At 45.3% G+C, this 21,959-nt stretch overlaps 1 protein-coding gene across 7 annotated transcripts; it reads left to right on the top strand.

Annotated features, from left to right (window-relative positions):
• Positions 1-7,319: 7,319 nt before the first annotated feature.
• On the top strand, positions 7,320-20,328 carry LOC130544776 (acyl-coenzyme A thioesterase 6-like). 7 transcript variants are annotated; one of them, XR_008961341.1, is made up of 7 exons: positions 7,320-9,692; positions 12,272-12,474; positions 15,436-15,514; positions 16,385-16,493; positions 16,670-18,095; positions 18,735-18,799; positions 19,576-20,328. XR_008961341.1 is itself a non-coding variant. In XM_057318342.1 (4 exons), exons 1-4 carry the CDS (start codon positions 9,236-9,238, stop codon positions 19,578-19,580), a joined length of 744 nt encoding a protein of 247 aa, XP_057174325.1. In that variant the 5' UTR covers positions 7,320-9,235; the 3' UTR covers positions 19,581-20,328. The 7 variants fall into 7 exon arrangements, 2 of the variants coding, with proteins under 2 accessions (XP_057174325.1, XP_057174326.1); XR_008961340.1 differs by having other exon boundaries at positions 15,436-16,493; XR_008961337.1 differs by having other exon boundaries at positions 13,642-16,493.
• Positions 20,329-21,959: the final 1,631 nt, after the last annotated feature.

Below are 21,959 nucleotides of genomic sequence, written 5' to 3'. Positions count from 1 at the left end.
TGCAGTGGAAATGTTCTAAAACCACTGCAGTTTTCACAAGGTGGTAAAAATATTAATTTTTATTTAATGTTAACGAATCAAGAGTTATTACCACAAGCTAATGCAGGAGGTAAATGGATTAATTTTTATATAGTTTTAATTTATTATTTAGAGAAAGAGAGAGCACATGTGAGTGGGGAGAGGGGCAGACGGAAAGGGACAAAGAGATTCTCAACCAGACTCCACGCTGAGCACAGAGCCTGACGCCGGGCTTGATCCCACCATCCTGAGATCATGACCTGAGCTGAAATCAAGAGTCAGCCACTTAACCAACTGAGCCCCCAGGCACCCTGAATAATTTTTAAAAAGCTAAAAGAAGATAAAAATATAGAATAAGCAGGATAGAAAATAACTAATAATTTAAACTCAGACAGATCAGTAATTACATTAAATGTAAATGGACTATACATTCTACCAAGGAACAAAATATCAGGTGGATTTTCCTAGTATGTTCAATTTTCTGCTCTACAAAATCAGTTTAGATCATATATAGTATTGATTTCCTGTCAGAGAGTAAGAGATGGACATTTTAACCTCAAGTGAGAGTAGGTGTATGTACAGGGTATAAAGTAAATGTAAAAAATAAATAACAGAATTATGACAGTTAAACCTTGTCCTAAGAATTTGTCATCGATGAATAATGAAATAAAATCTCACTGAAAATTAAAGTCAGTTTAACCAATCTGTGTAAACTCTGTATCTCCTATGTATATTCAAAGTGGATTTATGTTAGGTCTTAATTATATAGCATTTATTTTGTCAAGGTGAAATAAACCTGCTGAGTACCTTTTTGAAAGGAACTCCAAAAGAAACAGAAAAGCTTTTATTTTCTGTTGTTGCCTTCAGTATTCAACTTCACTCAACGAATATTTAGTAAAAGCCTGCTATGGGGTAGGCAATGTTCTAAGTTCCTGGCAAAGATGAACAAAGATAACAAAGTCTTTGCTGTCAAGAGCATTTATTCTAGTTTGGAAGTAAGAAAATAAAATGATAAATGCTGCAAAGAATAAAAAAATAAGATCAGAGCATGATGAGAGAGGTGCTATTTTAAATATTTTAAATCTAAAATAGACTGGTGAGGGAAGACATATTTGAATAGGTAGTCTTTGAGCAGAAACCTGATTGAGGATGAGGAAATGAGTCAAACTTCAGGCTGAGGGAATTTAAATACGCAATACTTGTGAATAGTCATTTCCTCAAGAAAATATACAAATTGCCAATGAACACATGAGAAGATGCTCAGTATCATTAGGCACCAGGAAAATACAAATTAAAGCCACAATCAGATACCACTTCTTACCCACTAGAATTGCTATAATGAAAAAGACAGAAGGACAACCAGCTGGCTCAGTTGGTAGAGCATATGACTCTTGATCTTGGGGTTGTGAGTTTGAGCCCCATGTTGGGCAGAGACTACTTTTAAAAAATAAAATAAAGGGGCGCCTGGGTGGCACAGCGGTTAAGCGTCTCCCTTCGGCTCAGGGCGTGATCCCGGAGTTATGGGATCGAGCCCCACATCAGGCTCCTCTGCTATGAGCCTGCTTCTTCCTCTCCCACTCCCCCTGCTTGTGTTCCCTCTCTCGCTGGCTGTCTCTATCTCTGTCGAATAAATAAATAAAAATCTTTAACAAAAAAAAAATAAAAAAAATAAAAAAAAACAAGTTTTGATGAGGATGTGGAGAAACTGGGTGCAGGGTTTCTTTTTGGGGTGATAAAATTGTTCTGGAATTAGTAGTGGTGGTGATTGCACAACCTTGTGAATATCCTAAAACCACTGACCTCTACACTTTAAATAAGCAAGTTGTATGGTATGTAAATTAAATCATACCACATAAAGATGTTTTTCCTTTTAAGTAGAAGACACTTGTAAGATTTGCATTCAGCTAAATAAAAATGGTGATCAAGTAAAAAAAGTCAACGTTTTATGTAAGATTCAAAAATTGGTAAAAGTAAAAAAATATTGTTTAAAGGTACAAACATGGAGCCCCTGGGTGGCTCAGTCGGTTAAGCGTCCAACTCTTGCTTTCAGCTCAGGTCATGATCTCAGGATGATGACATCAAGCCCCTTGTCAGGCTCTGCACTCAGAGGGGAGTCTGCTTGGATTCCTCTCTCTCCATCTGCCCCCCGCCCCCATGCACACTATCTCTCTCTCTCAAATAAATAAAACTTTTTTGTACAGTATCTATTACCATTGCAATTCCTCTACATCTTCTCATTTATTTTATTTTTTTTAAGTAATCTGTACACCCAAAATGGGGCTCAAACTCACAACCCTGAGATCAAGAGCCACATGCTCTACTGACTGAACCAGCCACGTGCCCCTACATCTTCCAATTTTACTTCAAGATTTTATTTTCAAGTAATCTCTACACCCCATGTGGGGCTCAAACTCACAATCCGGAGATTCGAGAGTTGCATACTCTACCGACCAAGCCAGCCAGGCACCCGTCTTCCCATTTGAATCTCATAAATACACAAAAGCGTGGTGCTCTTGATACAGAATGATTCTCTTGTCTTATGATGCTGTTCACTACTAATTTCCACACACACACACACACACACACACACACACACACACATACATATACATACGTATATGTGATACAATATCTTGCCCACTACAATTATAATTTCAGACCTTTAAATTTTATTTTTAAAAATTTTGTCCAAGACTTCATTGATTTGAGATAGAGAGAGAGAGAGAGAGAGCACAGGGAGGGGAAGGGGGAGAGGGAGAAGCAGACTCCCTACTGAGCAGGGAGCCTGCCATGGGGGTCAATCTCAGAACCCTGGGATCAGTACCCGAGCTGAAGGCAGACACTTAACCCACTGAGCCACCCAGGTGCCCCGACACCTTTCAACTTTAATCACATAAAGACATGAGAAGGGATGATGGGGTTTTTCAGGAGTGTCTCCCATATTATGCCATCCCTTCTAAGATCTTCACCGATCACAGAAACGCCAATCAGTGTCTATATATCTACCTTACTTCTCGCTCAGAAAAAAATGAAAAGGCTTTGGTCCACTCTAAGGTGAACTAACTATATATAATCTGCATGAAAATATCAATTTTTTTCTGGATTTTCCTCATAATCCCAGGATTCTGACTATAGCTTTTATTTCATCTCAGGTATGGCCAAAGCCTGGAACTCTATGAGCTTTGGCATTGGTTAAAGTAAATACTGCATCGTCACTGTGTATCATAAGCGAATACTGATGGTTCTACTAGTTCCCGGTAATTCTTGCTGGTAGGTCCAAGTGTGTACATGCTGTTCTTGATGATTTGCGCATAAGATATTCTTCTAAGACCCAGCAAATGCCATTCAGTTTATCCAAGGATGGTATCACCTCCTAGATAAGTTCAAGGTCCTATGATAGAGATTCCAGATGTCCTAATTAGAGACCACACTCAAGATGCAACAGACCACCAGTGGAAACAATGCGATGTAGTCTAAATCTATGTAGTCCATTGGGTAGGCCAGAATTAGTTTGTGCCACTGGAGGAAACACTGACAGGACATGAGGCAGGAAAGAAAACTCCAGTTAGCAGGACCTGAGTCTGACTGATACTGACAATAGGATAATAGAAAACTGTGATATTATGAGAGGAAAGTCTATCTGGGTAGGAGTCTTGGAGTTTAAAGCTTAGGGTAAAAAGATGAGGGGATGAGAGCACTGTCTCCTGGCTGTTTTTCCTGGGCTTTCAGGAAATCAGAATAGGCAGGGAGCATTCAGCTGGTCTCTTCCCCAGACCAGATTCTCTGACTTTTCTTCTCAGGATGTTGAAGGGCAAATTTATTTAGTCCTCCATAGAGCCCCTCAAACGTACCCAGTAACAGAGGTAAAAGAAGGCTTCTGAGGGCCAGTGAATAGACACACTATTGAGAAGAGACCAGTGACTCCCCAGAAATCCAGCTCTCACTGTAATATACAACCAGACTTCTGGAAAATCTATGTCGGCTCCTAGGATCATAGGATAAAGGCAGAGGACGTTCGGACTGACCAGGCTGAACTGGAGGAGAGAGGGTCTCACGGTGAGCACTCTCCTCTGAATATGATGTTCCAAGAGTTAGCTGCTGTCTCCGTGTGTGGTGAGATTATGCAGGTGACCATGATCCTTCTCATGGGATGTGAGAGAGCAACTGCAGTCTTGGAGAATTAGAACGGGAGTCAGGAAAGATTAAGGAGGCCCTCTGAATCAGCCGGAGCCAGGCTGCCCCAGTTGCCCAAATAATCTACTTTTCACCAAAATGCAAAGAAACTGGCATTCCTATTTTCTCGAAGATTTACATCCTGCTCTTCCAAATAGTTGGAAGCAGAGCTGTCGCAGAGCATGGATGGTGTTGGTGGTAAATAGCCAGAGAATTGGGCAAACAGAAAATGGATTTCTGTGGGGTGCCTGGCTGGCTCAGTAGGTACAGCATGCAACTCTTGGGGTTGTAAGTTGGAGCCCAATGTTTGGTGTAGAGATTCCTTAATAATAAAATGCTTTAAGGGTGCCTGGCTGGCTTAGTCAGTTAAGCGTCCGTCTTTGGCGCAGGTCATGATCCCAGGGTGCTGGGATCGAGTCCCACACCAGGCTCCCTGCTCAGGGGGCAGTCTGCTTCTCCCTCTACCCTTTCCCCCTGCTCATGATATCTCTCTCTCATGCTCTCTCTCTCTCAAATATATTTAAGTCTTAAAAAATAAAATAAAATCCTTTAAAGAATTTGTTTTTGTGAGCCAGTGTTTCATTCTGCCCATACAACTGGGTTTTTTTTTTTAAGATTTTATTTATTTATTCGACAGAGATAGAGACAGCCAGCGAGAGAGGGAACACAAGTAGGGGGAGTGGGAGAGGAAGAAGCAGGCTCATAGCGGAGGAGCCTGATGTGGGGCTGGATCCCATAACACCGGGATCACGCCCTGAGCCGAAGGCAGACGCTTAACCGCTGTGCCACCCAGGCGCCCCCGTACAAGTGTTTCTTTGTCACACCGTCTGGTCATTGCTTACTAGTGAGTTGATAAAATTACAGCAGTAAGTGATGTAGCACCTGAGAGACTTAACCTCTCAAAAACTCCCCAGTAACAGCTGCCACTAGGGTGACAGTCTTGGCGAACACTCAACATAACTTCTGTAATTCCGAGATCTGGGAACCCAGCCAGGAGCTGGCTCACCAGGCTAAGAGTAAAGCTGTTTTTGTATCCAGACAGCAAGTAGTTATTTTGAAAACTATGTTTTCCATTTAATGTCTCTGAATGTAGCGAACTTTTCCTTAAGGACTAAGGACAAGGCCCCTCAAAGGGAGAGACATGTGGCCCTGACGTCCTTTCTCTCTAGACCTTTTACACTATCAGATTCCTCTGGAGAAATCATATGCCTGAGTCCAGCTGCTCTGCACAAGGGAAATATTCAAGTATTTCAGGGGATTTAGATACAGGATCAGAGATAATGCAAAGTCTTGGAAACCTCAATCAAATGGGAAAGACTAAGTGTTCAAGGATAGGGAGGAGGAAGGGTCTGAGTGGACCGGTTTTACTAACTCCACAGGTGGGACAGAGACCAAAGGTATCCTTTGTGGTGATTTCATCACTGCCTAATACTGTTTTTTGTTTCAACCTTTTATTTTGAAATCATTTTAGACCCACAGAAATGTTGCAAGACTCGTACAGCATTCCCTATACCATTCATCCCCCTTTCTTAATGTTAGCACCTTACATAACCATATCACAAATATCGAAGTCAGGAAGTGACCGTTGATAGGCTACTATGTAACCAAGAGAGTATTACTGTGATTAAGTTATTGCTATCTTGGAGAAAGGACTTACTGAAATGGGATGTATACTGGCTGCTAAAAAATGGAATCAGGGAGCTCTCTTGTCCCACCAAAACTGTAAGCAGGAAATAGTACCAGGCCAGATCATGAGTGAAATCATAGCTCATACTGGAGTAACTGGGAATCCATCCCCACTTCCAACCTTTTCCCCTTCAACTCTCAGTTGGGTTACTGGAAAGGTAGATGGATCTCAGATGTCAACTGAGGATTACAGAAAACTAATGTAATGAATCTGTAAATGTTCTTCTATAGGAAGAGCCTTCTAAATCATCCCTGACTGGGGGGTGCCTGGGGGGGGGGTTTGTTGGTTAAGTGTCTGCCTTTGGCTCAGGTCATGATCCCAGGGTCCTGGGATCAAGCCCTGCGTAGAGCCCCACGTGAGGCTCTCTGCTCACCAGGGAGTCTGCTTTTTCCTCTCCCTCTGCCTGCCGCTCTGCCTACTTGTGCAGTCAAATAAATAAAATCTTAAAAAAAAAAAATCATCCCTGATTGGTATCCATCTATTGACCTTACTAGGGCATTGTTTTTAATCCCAATACTTTTTTTTTTTTCACATTTTAGACTTGAAGAACAGTTTGCTGTCACTTGGTGGCCTTTACAGTCTTGCCTCCAGGATATTTCAACTCTGTAACATCTGACATAATCTGTTAAATTGATATTTAAACAGCTGTCCTAAGCCTGATTCGGATAGTGAAATGACTCATTATATTGATGGCACACTGATCAGGTGACACTGAAGTAACTGTCTCTGAAGTTCAGCCTTTCCATATTGAGTTTATAACTAAAAGTCAGTGGGCTATTAAGCATGGAAAAGTTCGGGGGCCTTCTCAAACAGAAACCTTTCCGGGAGTGTAATTATCTGGGGGTAACCAGAGAGATTCTACCAACGTCAGGCAAAGGATATCCATAAAGTCCCTACTCCTAAAACAGGGGCACAAAAATTAATTTTTATGTTTAATATTGGAGATAGTGTGCCAAATATCCAGCTACTTCATCAAGTCACTAAACAAACATCAGAATTTGTATGAAGCCACCCTCTTTCTTAGAGCAGCTGATTCTTTTTCACATCATGGGCAACCCACCCTGGTCTGTAAAGTACTTATTTCTCCAAAGGAGATCCTAAGTGCAGAACTCCCCACAGGAAGGCATTTTGAATGGCCCAGCCCAGGCCTCCTCCTCTTTTTTAAAGATTTTATTCATCCACTTGACAAAGACACAGCTCACGCAAGCAGGGGGAATGGCAGAAGGAGAGGGAGAAGCAGGCTCCTCGCTGAGCAGGGAGCCCGACATGGGGCTCGATCCCAGGACCCCCCAGGCCTCCTTAGCTGCTTTTCCCTCATGTGCCTGGGAGCCATTTCCGTGCCTCTTCACAGCAACCTGGGTATCAGGGAAGGGAGAGGGAGAAGCTATCTTTTTCTTCGCCTTTCTGAAATCTGAGTGCAGATTTCATTTTTCAAATTTATTTCTTTTCTTTCCTTCTAACTCTCTCTTTCTTTCTTTAGGTGGGTGGCAGAGGGAGAGGGAGAATCTCAAGCAGGCTCCACACTCAGCACAGAGTCTGATGTGGCGGCCTGAGGTCATGAGCCTGATCTCATGACCCTGAGATCATGACCTGAGGTGCCATCAAGACTCAGACACTCAAGCCACCCAGGCGCCCCTGAGCGCAGATGTCAGTTTGTGCTGGTGGCTACAGCAGCACAGGTAAATTCTGTTCAAGCTGAGTGCTCCTAGATTGACAACAGCCTGCAACACTTTATTTTTTACTTTTAAGATTTTGTTTATTTATTTGAGAAAGAACAAGAGAGAGAGCAAGAAGAGGGAGAGGGAAAGGGAGAAGCCGACTCCCTGCTGAGCACAGAGCCCAACCTGGAGCAAGATCCCAGAACCCTGGGATCATGACCTGAGCCTAAGGCAGATGCTTAACCAAGTGAGCCACCCACGTGCCCCAGCCTGCAACACTTTACACAACAGGTACTTTAAATAGCCCACAGCAGTTACTTCAGGAGGTAGAGTAGTCAAAGTTCCCTGAACTCTGAGATATGGGACCTAGTCTGGCTTCTTTTTGCTCAGGTTATAAATGCGTATTGAGCTTCCACTCGCTGGGTGTCTTCTGTGTGCTCCATCCACCTTGTTGTGTAACCAAGCAGGCAGACCTGAATGGCTGGGTCAGCTAAAGAAGGGCACTGGCAGAAATCTGAAGGGCAGGAGGAGAGTGAGGTCAAGGTATTTACTTGCTCCCCACCCCCTTCACACCAGGGATTGCTTTCCTCCCACCACCATGGCTACAGCCTCCTGCCAGGCAGCCCTTTGACCTTGAGCCTTCAGGGCCCAAGGTTCTGCACCCAGCCTTGTTTGTTTTTTAACCTTGCCAATTCCTTTGGAAATAGTCCCTTTATGAAACTCCCCACAAATTACCCAATTGGAACGTGCCACTTGTTTCTTACCAGAACTCTGACAGAACTCAACACTGGCACTGCCAGTGACCAGATTTGTGACTTGAAAAGCAAAACTCTTGGGGCACCTGGGTGACTCAGTCGGTTAAGCATCTGCCTTTGGCTGGGGTCGTGATCCCAGGGTCTTGGGATCAAGGCCGGAATGGGGCTCCCGTCTCCTGGGGAAGTCAGCTTCTCCCTTGCCCTCTGTCTGCCACTTCCCCTGCTAGTGCTCTCAAGTGTGCTTTCTCTCTCTCAAAATAAATAAATAAATAAATAAATAAATAAATAAATAAATAATCAAAAGCGAACCTCTTACTGAGCACCTGCTATATAGCTTCACCAGTGCAGCGTTCTTACGTTAGCCCACGTAGCAGCACAATATGCTTTTTACAGACAAGAAGACTGGATCCACAGCCTTAATTACCTATCTTCCTAAGGATCGCCAGGCTATTGCGGAGCAGGATCAGACCGGAATTCGGGTAGATCTCACTCCATAAATATCTACCTGCTCTGAAGCCACCCTTGGTATCCTTAGCTCTAGGAAAAAGGTTCGCTAAAGGATTGAGGCAAGGGAAGGATTAGGCTGTTTCTCCACTGATCATCTAATTATAATCACCTGGGACCTTTAAACTTATAAGCTCCAGATTCTTGGAACTGCCAGTATCTTTCCCAATCTCAACAGTCTTTGTACCTCTCTTCCACACTTACTGCACCAGTTTGCAGAATTAATAATGAACTCTTAATTTAGCAGCTACTTTCTTCCGATCAGACCCTAGTGGATTGGCACAAACGCTAGGAGACCGCACACGGCGGCTTAGGGTGTCTCACGCGCGTCCAGGACTAGAAGCGCAAAGGTTCCAACTGCCACTGCTTCCCAGGGAGGTGGAGAGACGCCTGGCTGGACACGTGACTGGGAAGCCGCCCTCCCCTGTTCCGTAATCAGGATGGCGGCGAGGGTGATCCTGCGGCCCGCGGACCGCTGCCGCTGGGACGAGCCCGTGCGCATCGCCGTGCGGGGCCTGGCGCCGGGACAGCCCGTCACGCTGCGCGCCTCCCTGCGCGACGAGAAGGGCGCGCTCTTCCGGGCCCACGCGCGGTACCAAGCCGACGCCGACGGCCTCCTGGACCTGGAGCGCGCGCCCGCGCTGGGCGGCAGCTTCGTGGGGGTCGAGCCCATGGGGCTGCTGTGGGCCCTGGAGCCCGAGAAGCCCCTGGATAGGCTAGTGAAGCGGGACGTGCAGACGCCCTTCGCCGTGGAGCTGGAGGTGCTCGACGGCCACGAGCCCGACGCCGGGCGTCTCCTGGGCCGGGCGGTGCACGAGCGCGACTTCCTGGGGCCCGGGGTGCGGCGGGAGCCGGTGCGCGCGGGCCGGGTGCGCGCCACGCTCTTCCTGCCCCCAGGTGAGCGCCCTGCGTCCCGGGCTGTTCTGGAGAACCGGGTGGAGTCCTGGGACCCCGGGCGGCCTCTTGCTTTCCTGTGGGTACCACATGATTATGGAACTTTCCTAAGCTCGTCCCCACGCTCCAGAGTCTATCATGGAGTCTGGACAGAAGTTCTTCTCTTAAGTTTCATGGCAGCACTTTCTAGAGTCACTGCCACTCCTTAGCTTTGTGCTGAAAAGTGCATTCAGCATACTCAAAACGTGCATTTATTTCAAGTGCCAGCCAGGCGGCTGTGTTTCAGATAGCAGTATTAGGGAATGACTTCTGCAGTTGTGCGAGAGTGATCTTTGCCTCTTTTCACATCAAGCTTCCAAGGAAGCTGAAACCCACATAGGCAGAGCTCCATAATCCTAAAAATAGTTGATGGTCACCTGCTCTCATCATAAACAGTCTGTCAGTGATTCTTTTTTTTTTTTTTTTAAGATTTTATTTATTTTTGAGAGAGAGAGTGTGCTCACCAGCAGGTGGGAGGGGCAGAGGGCGAAGCAGAGTACCTGCTGAAGAGGGAACCCAAAGATGTGGGACCCAGTCCCAGGACCCTGGGCTCATGACCTAAGCCCCAGGCAGACCCTTAACCGACTTAGCTGTCCAGGCAACCCTCTGTCAGTGATTCTTAAACACTTTTTAAAAATTTTTTTATTTATTTGACAGAGCACAAGTAGGGGGAGTGACAGGCAGAGGGAGAAGCAGGCTCCCCACTGAGCAGGGAGCCAGTGGAACTCAATCCCAGACCCTGGGATCATGACCTGAGCCAAAGGCAGATGCTTAACCAACTGAGCCACCCAGGCATCCCTGTCAGTGATTCTTAATCTGGCTCGATTTCCCCCCACCCCAGGGGACATTTGGCAATATTAGGAGACATTTTTGGTTGTCACAACTGCAGGGGTGGGGTGGGAGGATGTTATTGGCATCTAGTGGGTAGAGGCCAGAGATGTGGCTAAACATTCACAATGTGCAGGGCAGCCCACACAACAAAACATATCTTACTCAAAATGTCTATAGTGCTGCGGTTGAGAAACCCTAGTCTACGTAAAAAGGTGCTTACTAGGTAAAAGGGACCTGGAAACAAGACCCATGACCCAACTCTTAGAACCAAATTCCAGACTGAAACCCCTCCTCTATAGAAATGCTGGAGTTCCACATCTCACAGAATCCCTAAACAATTCCATCATTCTCTAAAACAAGAAGCCCTGCTTTATTCTTACAGCTCCTCAGCAATTCACAACCTTAACTAGGGGCTGCACACTCAGCTGTGAACTCCTGCACCTGGAATTGGATTGAACACATCTCTGTATGTCTGTACTCCTAGAGGCTTGCCCAGCGATGCAGGAGGAGCTCAGTAAGTCATACTGACCAATTCAATAAGAATTCCCCCCAGGGGCGCCTGGGTGGCTCAGTTCGTAAGTGACCAACTCTTGATTTTGGCTCAGGTCATGGTCTCAGGCTCCTGGGAAAGAGCCCCGCCTTGAGCTCTGCACTTAGCAGGGTGCCTGCTTGAGCTTCTCTCCCTCTCCTTCTGCCCCTTCCCCTGTTCCCTCGTGTGAGCACTCACTCACTCTCTGTCTCTAAAATAAATAAAAGCTTAAAAATTTTTAGAAAGAATCTCTCTCCAAAAATGCTTTCACCGCCCCCCATGGTATCTGATGTTCCAGTGAAGTCACTCTTCTGTTAACTATTTCAATGTCTACTATGTGGTCTGTTTAAAAATCGTTTTCTGTCTCAAAGAATTTTGTAAATAATGTGGAAGAGTTCAACCATTTAACAAATACGTATTAAGTCAAGGACCATGCTGCATATGGGATAGAACAGATACTCAAGTCAGACATGGTCCTCACTGTGCTTACAGCCTAATAGAGGACCCAGGTAACTTATACATGTGGCAAGTGCTGTGATAGGGGAAGTAGGGACCCAGGGTGTTGGTGGGAACACATAAAGGCTATCTGACTCAACTCAGCCTTGGAGAAGATCTGGGTAGTCTTCTGGGAAGGGAGGTCTAAACTTTGGTTTGAAAACTGACGGGTCAACCAGGTCATAAAAACTAGAGAGGGGAGGAGAATAGTGTATACCACATTCAGGAGCCAGTGAGAACAGAGCACATTTAGGGATGGTGGTATTTAAGGCCGGGGCAGAGAGTGCAAGGACATGGGGAGTATATCTAATAAACCCTTAAGTGTTTAGAACATTTGACAGCTCTCCAAGTATTCTCAAATTGATCCTTTTTGTTGCGGAAAATTTGTGGGAAATGTACATTTCATCATACGCTATTTCTAACTTTGTGTGTGTGTGTATATATATATACACGAAAATATGTGAAAAATTTTGGAAAAAGTAAAGCATTTGTTCCCCCTCCCTTCTCCCTGAAGATTACTAAAAGATAAAAAAAAAGGCAAAATTGTAGAAAGGGTCTTTTTTCCACCCACTCCCCCACCCCCAACCTTCCGTGCTTCAGAAACTTCTCTTTGCTGACTGCCAAAATCTGAAACTCGAGAATGTCTTTTGAGAGTCTAAAACGCCTTATGATTTGTGGTGCTTTCTAGGTGCAGGGCCCTTCCCTGGGATCATCGATCTGTTTGGAAGTGGTGGTGGCCTTTGTGAATACAGGGCCAGCCTCCTGGCCGGACATGGTTTTGCTGTGCTTGCTTTGGCTTATTTCAGATTTGAAGACCTCCCCGACTTTTTGGATGATATGCACCTGGAGTACTTTGAAGAAGCTGTAGACTTCATGCTGCAGCATCCAAAGGTGGGTTCTGGGGCTTTGCCTGAATGCAGAGGAGAGGGGCTAGAGCGGACACAGGACTGGACGCAAACACCCTACCAGGACACTGGGTGCTAGGCCTATGTCACGAGACACCAAAGTTCCTTCAAAAGTTACTAGGATTATTTTTTTCATTTCTACCCATCTCTCTCCGATCTCTTAAGACTCAACTGTTTATTTCGCTGTAATTCTTGACCATAATTCAAAGAGCTCTACCGAAATGTTACTAACCTTAAATTCTGGTACTCCATCTACCAGCACGTGGCCTTATACTCCTGAATAAGGGAACTGCTTTCTCTGAGATTCCATTTTTCTCATTTATAAGGCTAATGTAAATGAATAGAGGGAAAAATCTGACTATTAAGAGACATTTTTGGGACATTTGAATAGGGACTGTCCGGGGCTTCTGTCCCGGACCTTTTGTTTTAGGTGGCCACACTCTGGGCTTCCTTTGGGCTGCATCCCTGCCCACAGGGTGAGGGGTCCAAGGGACCCAGGGAATGTATCCACCTGGAATTCACGTGCCTTACACACACATGCACACACACATGCACCAAGCCCTTGTGATCTGGAACCCCAGAATTCTTTGCCAAATAGCACTGATCCTGCTTCAGGCCATGTCTCTTCTCTGGTGTATCAATGTGAATATACCTAAGCCTTAAACATGTAGGCCCTGGTGTCCACATACGTGTGTGAGAGACCCCTCAAGGTGCATGATGGAGCCGGGGATGGGAAAAGAAGGCAGGTGGGCCAGGGACCAAGGACTGGGGCTGACTCTCCCCCAGGCCACATTCCAGTACAGAACTTCTCCCAAGCTTTCAAATTTTCTGTTATGGAGGTACATTTATCAAGGTGGGAGAAAAGAACATATTTAAAGAGTTTGTTCATTTGATTTATAACTTTTAAATCTTTAGGTATGGGGTGTATGGGTCTCTGTGTGTACTCTTGACCCAGTCTCCATAAATATTAGTGGAAGGCCTGTGTACTAGGAAATCGATCGATTCGCTTATTAGAAGACACAGTTGCGCTTTGTGGATTGTTGCATAAGGAAAGAAAGCAAATGACATTTAAGAAAGCTACCTAGAGAATATAAAATCACCATTTGTGTCTTCCATTTACAAATCCTAGGCTTATTCTGTTTCTCTTCCTCAGGTGAAAGGCCCTAATGTTGGGCTTCTTGGCTTCTCCAAAGGAGGTGACCTGTGTCTCTCAATGGCCTCTTTCTTGAAGGGCATCACAGCCACTGTACTTATCAATTCCTGTGTGTCCAACACAGTAGCTCCTTTGCATTACAAGGATATGCTTATTCCCAGTCTTGGCAGTGACCCAGGGAGATGTACAATTAATGAATCAGGATTTTTGCGTTTTGTGGATGTTTGGGACAATCCACTGGAGGAACCCAATCACCTTAGTATTATTCCCCTGGAAAGGGCCCAGGGGCCCTTCCTGTTTCTTGTTGGCATGGATGATCATTCCTGGAAGAGTGGCTTCTATGCTCAGATAGCCTCTGAACGGTTACAAGCCCATGGGAAAGACAGACCCCAGATAATCTACTACTCAGGAACTGGTCACTGTATTGAACCACCTTATTTTCCTCCTTGTAGAGTTTCTGTGCACACAGTGTTAGGCCAAGCAGTATTGCATGGAGGTGAGCCACAGGCTCAGTCAAGGGCACAGGTAGATGCCTGGCAGCAAATTCAGACCTTCTTCCAGAAACATCTCAATGGTAAAAAGTCTGTCCCGTCCAGCAAAATATAACGTTGTAATCATAGACTAGATACTATTAATAAAAATCTAATTCATACAACATGTATTGGGTTTTCCAAAGCACATACGAAACTTTTGGTAACAACATAATTATCTCAGCTTCTTGTCAGGCCCTACTGGATTCCCAGGCTTTGCAACCCTCCTTTCTTCACTGCTATCCCCTTCTTCCCTGAACGTTACCCACCGTACAGGCTTAACCCTGATCTGATCCATAGGATCAATGTTAACCTGTGGGAGAAATGTAAGTAAGAGCAATGTAAGAAGCGCTTGCCCAACTCTCAACTGCTGGCCTAGCTTCGACCTGTGCTCTGGTTGTGAAGACGGAGCTGCTGTATTGCTCAGAGTTCCATAACCCCTCTGGACCCTAACTGACCATATATGAGCCTTGGGGACATACCCACTTGAATCCCTTAAGGAATGGACTCTGCTGCTTTCTTGCCAGTACATATTCCTGAATGTGTATTCAAGACTTGTTTCTGAACCCCACTCTGAAGATTGGGGGCATTGATCTTCTTCATATGGTAAGTTTTGCTTTTATCTTACGAATGCAAAGCTTTGCTTTTGTGAATGAAACCTCAATTTCTTCCTACTAATAATGTATCCTTTACAAAATTCAACATTTGTAACATTTACTTCACAAAGTAAAGCTGAATTCTTTACAGCAAAATTTATTGTAAGCAAAACTGTATTGATATACTGATATAACTGATTTTTAAAAAGATTTTATTTATTTGAGAGAGAGAGAGAGCGCTATAGTGCGTGCACAAGGAGGGGAGGGGTAGAGGGAGAGGGAAAAGCAGACTCCCCGGTGAGCAGGGAGCAGGACATGGGAGTCAATCCCAAGACTCCGAGATCATGACCTGAGCCAAAGGCAGACGCTTAGCTGACTGAGCCACCCAGTTGCCCCTCTAACTAATTTTTTCCCCCATTAATTTGAGAGGGAAAGAGGGAGCAGGAGGAGAAGGGGCAGAGGGAGAGGGAGAGAGAATCTCGAGCAGACTCTGCACCCAGTATGGAGCCCAAGGTAGGGCTTGATCCCACAACCCTGAGGCCAAAACCAAGAGTCAGATGCCTGACCGACTGCACCACCCAGGCGCCCCAGTATAACAGATCTTTAAGACTCCACCCTGCGGGCCCCTGCCTTAATCCTCGGATGTCCTTTTATACCTGCCCAATTAGACTTCCTGCCAGCATCATCCGTTCCTGTTACCATCCTGCTGGGAAGTACTGGGATCAGTCTGCCTCACGTCATTACAAGGTACTGAGCACTATCTAGATTCATAAGAGACCAGAGAGAGGGTCCTCCCCGAGTGCAAACAAATTTTCCTGAGACACATCACAGGGTTTGCTGGGCACATACAAAATCTTTGGCTAGTTTCAGTCTATCCAAACAACTGCCCATTAGTTCTTAACTAATGAAAAGAAAGGTTCCTTAGAGGTAACTTAGTTTTGACCAATTGCTAAAAATATGTGTTGAGTGTAGTTATTCATTATGTAGTATAATGATTTACGATGATGTGAGTTCTTGGAGCCTCTGTTAACTCACTGCCAGGTGAGTTACTACACTCACTGCTACAGTCCAGATGCCTTTGGGATGGGGGATGACAGGAAGAAGTTATAAGGAACATGGCTGGGGGTATGAGAGAAGTGAGGGCCAAAAGGTAGCCCCAGAAGCTAAGCATGAGGATTACAACTAACCATCTCCAGGTACTAAATTTCTACGTATACGGACAGCTCTCCACCTCGATTTCTTCCTTACTGATAAAGTAGCCTAGAAATCTCCTGCACTGACTAAACATATTTGGTCACCTTCCCCTGAGAGTTAACTTTATATATAGGCACCTGTTTCTAAGATTTCAAAAGGAATTTCAGGTTGTTGAAAAGCTACCTCAAATATGGTAATTGTGACTTAGAAGGAAGGAAGAGAATAGGTATCCATGAAATGAAGCCAGAAAAGAGGCTAACGCAATAGCCCTTATTATGAAGTCCTATATACTTGCCTTGACTGGGTCACTCATTTAGTCATATGCTTTCCAATGGCTTATGCAAAGAAGGAAACCTAATCAGTTACACGAAATACAGCATTCGTAACATAAAAGCAAAGCTTAGCCATCAATTTCTTCCAAAGGTCGTCACGCTAAGGAACATTAAGTAACGTAAATGGTGGTATCCTCAACGCTGCCTCCACGGTCGATATAAATTCCAGGCTGCACTACTTATTACCTGGGTGACCTTGGGTAAGTTATTAACCTCTCTAAGCGTCCGTTTTCTCACCGATAAAATGGGGATAATATAATGATAATAACAAACTACCTCTCTGGGCTGTTGTGATTAAATTAGATAATCCAGGGGAAACATTTAAAAAATTATCTATTTATCTTTTAAAACACATGACATTTAAATTTCATTACAGAGAAATAATGGGTCTTAGAAAATCGAAGTGGGGATTCCAAGTTGAAAGATCCTAAGAGAGAGGGAAGAAGTGCCTTGTGGGTGCCTTCCAACTCTGAGATTCTCCGAGGTGCTGGATTCCAGAACTTTGTACTTGTACTTGCATTCTGAGGTTGGACGTGAGAGTCACAGATTAAATTTAACCCTCTTAATTTATTACCCTATTCCAGGCTTCTCCTAGGGCTGATTACAGTTATCAATTTGAAGTATACCCTTCCAGAACCATTTTATAGGCATGTACATACAAATATTTGTTTGAATGGAAAAATTATGGTTTTATTTTGTGAGTCCCGTGCCTTTTCCTTGGGGAAAAAAAAAAGGTCATGATGTGTGTTTTTTCTGCATATAAAAACACATTTTTAATACTTGAGCCAGGCCCCAAGAGGTTATTTCCATAGTGTATACATCTGTAGTGCTGCCTCACCTAAAACGTTTACACTTTAACCTTGGCAGTCTTTCTTAGACCCAGGCAAAAATAATTGCAAGGAAGGGATTTGGCAGAAGCCTCTTACAGGTAGCCTCCTTCGACGAGGCTTAGGGAATCGTGACCCCTGGTGGCCAGGAATGGACTTTAAAGAAAGAGACCGGCCAGCATTCCGTCAGATCGGTAACTTCTCTCCCTCGCCGCGTGGAGCGCTTGGCTGGGGATGAGCTCCTGCCTCTTTAAAGAGGTCCCACTACGGGGACCCCAAAACCATGACCGACCCCGGGCCCTCCTACGTCGCCTCTTCTTGGAGCCCTCTGCTGAGTGGCGCCCCCGGGACCAGCTGGGGCCCTGCCCTCACGACCCGCGGAGGCGCCACTGGGCCACGCCTCTCCCGGCGCCCCACCCCGCCCCGCTCGGTCGTCCCGCCCCCGGTCCCGCCCGGCCCCCGCCTGCTCTGCGGAGCGGGGCCAGGAGCTCGGACTCTTGCGCTGGCCGCCGCCCGGCCTGTCTCTTTGGCCGGAATCAAAGACGCGAAGATCCCGGGGCCATGTGGAGGGCAGCCCAGGCCGTGCTCCGAACCCCCGGAATCCCACTCCTGCTCCGGAGGTCGATGTCCACATCGGCCCCTCTCCCAGAACGCTGCGACCCTGACCGTCACGCCTAAGACTGGGCTGACCTAGGAGCTCCTGAACATTCAAGTGGAGGCTTAGGCCCGAGGCAGCGGGTGACCCTGCGGGCGTCGCCGGCAGCTGCCGAGGCCGCCTCTTCCACTCGCTGGCCCCCTACGAGGCGGACGGCCGCGGGGGCTTGGACCTGGCCAGGGACCGGGCTCTGGGCGGCGAGCTTACGGGTCCACGTGGAGCCCATGGGGCTCCTGTGGCGCCTCACGCCGGTCGGCTCGGAGGATCCCTGCTTCAACCAGATGCCGAGGGGCGTGATGAAAAGCCCCCTCGAAGTGGAGGTGACCGTCCACCACGCGCCGCGCCGGGGTAGCCGGCGGTGCCGCTGGGCCCGGCGCTGGCCTCCGCCCAGGTGCAGCGCTGGTTCTCCAGCCCGGAGCTGCGCGGTGCTCGCCTGCGGGCCGGCCGCCTGCGGGGCGTCTTCTTGCTGCCCCCGGTGCCTGAGGTCTTTTCCGTAGAGGGCTTTGCATGGACTTAGAGGATCGATTTAGGAAAGCTGGCCTGCTTTGCCGGCTGATTTATCTGCTGAAAACAAAACGGGCGCCTTAATTGCTTTATTTTGTCGCCCTAGATGCCAGGTGGGACAGTCACTCTCCTAAATGGTGACTGGGATTTAAATTTAACCTGCTCGGGGACCTCTTTTCTGCCAGCTGCCCCCCCCCTTAAAGTCCTAGGGAGGCCGACGCTAGTCCTTGCGAGCATCTTTGCTATGCAAGCATGACGTTGCTGTACAGTTGCCAGCGTTAAGTATTTGTTTGCCTCTGCAGTAGGTAGAGCTTCGTGTTAATTTGACTTTTCCAGTTATTTCTTGTAAAAATGACGAGAATAGTGGATACAAATCTTTTACCCGTTCAGGCTCCAACATAACTGAAGTCCTATTACATACATTGTTCACTTTTTAAATACTGGTTTCACCTTAGGATACCGATGACCTTTTTGATGTTATTTTCTGACATACTCTAATTCCTTGGAGATCTTCATCATGGTGAGGAAACTGTTCTGTTGCACATTTCATAGATCAAAGCACGATTTCTTTATTTGATAAAAGAGAAAACTGAGTCCTGAAGTGTTTTAGCCAAATCACACAGCTAGATGGTGCTAAAATCGGGGTGTATTCAAATTCTTTGAGAGCCAAACTCTGACCACAAACAGGGGCTGAGTGAATGAGTGAAATAGGTTTTTATTTTTAAAAACCAGTCTGGCTTATTTTCTGCTCTCACTCTCAGGATCCTTAGGAACAACTAAGAATCTTTTAAATGAGAGATTGAAAACGTTTTCATAGTTGAGGGTGGGTGGGCTTTTTTTTTTCCCTTAAGAGCCTATAAGGGCCTAGCAAATTTACATACTGGGAATCCAATTACTGACCTGAAACAAAATAAACAGATTCTCAGTTATTTTGATGTGGTAAGCCTGTGGTTGGAAAAATCTATCGCTGGAATAATTTGAGGATCTGTGTGTTATGTCTTTTTCATGGTTTGCTTTAGGCTTTCTGGAAGTAATCCTGAGTCCCGAGATGTTTGAGATTTATCTAATTTCAAAAAGAGCAGCTCAAGATATGCCAAGATATCTGAATGTTAAGAAAAACCAACCTGTACAAATCATGACCTTAATATCTACACCCTGGCTTTCATTTTGGTGACTAGATGTGCCTTAACTTGTTTCTAGATTTGAAAATTTAGAAACGGCCTTTGGTATTGGAATTTTAGATCTCTTAGTTTGGTTTATATTCTAATGTTCTTGCCTCTTAATCCGTTCTTATAGATTAATCTGGGACTTTTATTGGACTAACACGGAAGAACATATCTGAAAAATACTAGGAGGCAATTGGCTGAGACAGTCTTCTCTTGGAATGGTGAATGAATAACGTAATCTACAATCGGAATGTTGAAAGAGAAATAACATCAACATTAGAAGGAAACAGTTGGACATTTTACTCCCTCTCCACTGTGAGGGAGCAAGAATTTCCTGTCCCCTTCAAGGTCCTTCTAGCTGGATTAAGAATCAAATTGACACGAGACATTAACAGGAGAAGATGAAATTTAATTTTCTGTGTACGGGGAATCCACACAAACATGGAAATTCCAAAGACAGGCAAAATGAGGTATGTACGTCATCCTGAACTAAGGAGAAAAGATTAGGGGTCTAGGACTTCGAAGGGAAGGAATGCAATTCACAGGGCAATAAGAAGAGCAGATGGTTGGAAATTAGATGTTTGCCCTGCCGTACAGATGGGTCACTCAGATACATTTTATCTCTGTTAATAACCCTTATTCCGGGAAAGACCCTCAGTTTAGATTCTTCCAAATACTGAAGGGAAGGGCAGAAGTTTCTCTTGAGCCCGCAGGGTCTCACTTGCCTTCAACTCAAAATAATCTAGCCAAAGTGGCCCATCAATCCCTAGGCTATCATCCTCCACGAAATAATCTTTGTGATGATTTTCATGTGTGTCCTTTCACAGATTCTGCTTTAACATGCATATATATAGCAATAAAAAAAGGTGTTTTGTTGTGTAAATGTTATTTTAAAAATAATGATTTTACAAAACAAGTAAGTGGTGGAAAGAGGCAGCTTTTACTTCACACAAACCTGATGCCACAGCAACACAGTGGTTGTAGTCCAGGAAGGAGACCAGCTGGGGAAGGAAATATGCTTCCAGGGCACCAATGTTATGCCAGTCATTTAATCCTCACAACTCTGGGAGGCAAGTGAAAGAATATGTGTGAACACAGCTCTTGTTCATAACCTTTTCTTTTTTTTTTTTAAGATTTTATTTATTTGATAGAGAGCACACTAGAAGGGGGGAGGGGCAGAGGCAGAGGGAGAAGCTGACTCCCTGGCTAGGCAGGGAGCCCCACCCAGGACTCAATTCCAGGGCCCCAGGATCATGACCTGAGGCCAAGGCAGACCCTTAAGACTGAGACACGCAGGCAGGCGCCCCGTTCACAACATTTTAAAGCAAATGTAATCTGCTAGAGTCAGTGATTGCTGTTAACAGTTGTTGAGCCAAAGAAAGATGACCGAGATGCCAATCTAAAGCTCTTCTCCCTAACGATGAAAATTCAGATATTTGCATGTTGGGCATTATACACTAGCAAGGTTGTTTCTCATCCTTAATTAGGAAGGCTTAGAAATTGATGGTTACCACTGAGATACCACCTTACGCCAGCTAGAATGGCAAAAATACTGGGATAGACCGGTGATGGGTAGTAAGGAGGGCACGTATTGCATGGTGCACTGGGTGTTATACGCAACTAATGAATCATCGAGCCTTACATCGGAAACCGGGGATGTACTGTATGGTGACTAACATAACATAATAAAAAATCATTAAAAAAAAAAGAATGGCAAAAATAGACAAGGCAAGAAACAACAATTGTTGGAGAGGATGTAGAGAAAGGGAATCCCTCCTACATTGTTGGTGGGAATGCAAGTTAGTACAGCCACTCTGGAAAACAGTGTGGAGGTCCCTTAAAAAGTTAAAAATTGAGCTACCCTATGATCCAGCCATTGCACTACTGGGTGTTTACCCCAAAGATACAGACGTAGTGAAGTGAAGGGCCATATGCACCCCAATGTTCATAGCAGCAATGTCCACAATAGCTAAATCGTGGAAGGAGCCAAGATGCCCTTCAACAGATGACTGGATTAAGAAGTTGAGATCCATATATACAATGGAATATTACTCAGCTATCAGAAAGAACGAATTCTCAACATTTGCTGCAACATGGAGGGCACTGGAGGAGATAATGCTAAGTGAAATAAGTCAAGCAGAGAAAGACAACTATCATATGATTTCTCTCATCTATGGAACATAAGAACTAGGATGATCAGTAGGGGAAGAAAGGGATAAAGAAAGGGGGGGGTAATCAGAAGGGGGAATGAAACATGAGAGACTATGGACTATGAGAAACAAACTGAGGGCTACAGAGGGGAGGGGGTGGGGGAATGGGATAGACCGGTGATGGGTAGTAAGGAGGGCACGTATTGCATGGTGCACTGGGTGTTATACGCAACTAATGAATCATCGAGCCTTACATCGGAAACCGGGGATGTACTGTATGGTGACTAACATAATATAATAAAAAGTCATTAAAAAAAAAGAGCAAACTAAACATAAAGCAAGCAAAAGGAAGGAAATCAAAGAC

This window comes from Ursus arctos, unplaced genomic scaffold (assembly GCF_023065955.2).
Source record: "Ursus arctos isolate Adak ecotype North America unplaced genomic scaffold, UrsArc2.0 scaffold_25, whole genome shotgun sequence".
NCBI classification, from domain to species: domain Eukaryota; kingdom Metazoa; phylum Chordata; class Mammalia; order Carnivora; family Ursidae; genus Ursus; species Ursus arctos.
The sequence above is the reverse complement of the archived record's forward strand: the minus strand, read 5'-3'. Positions and strand labels throughout refer to the sequence as shown.

What these genes read in the sequence shown, in the direction of transcription:
- LOC130544776 (XM_057318342.1), top strand. Translation starts at nt 9,236, where the DNA reads ATGGCGGCGAGGGTGATCCTGCGGCCCGCGGACCGCTGCCGCTGGGAC. An exon ending in CACGCTCTTCCTGCCCCCAG is followed by an intron (nt 9,693 to 12,271) that starts GTGAGCGCCCTG and finishes GGTGCTTTCTAG; the next exon opens with GTGCAGGGCCCTTCCCTGGG. An exon ending in TCATGCTGCAGCATCCAAAG is followed by an intron (nt 12,475 to 15,435) that starts GTGGGTTCTGGG and finishes CTGCCCAATTAG; the next exon opens with ACTTCCTGCCAGCATCATCC.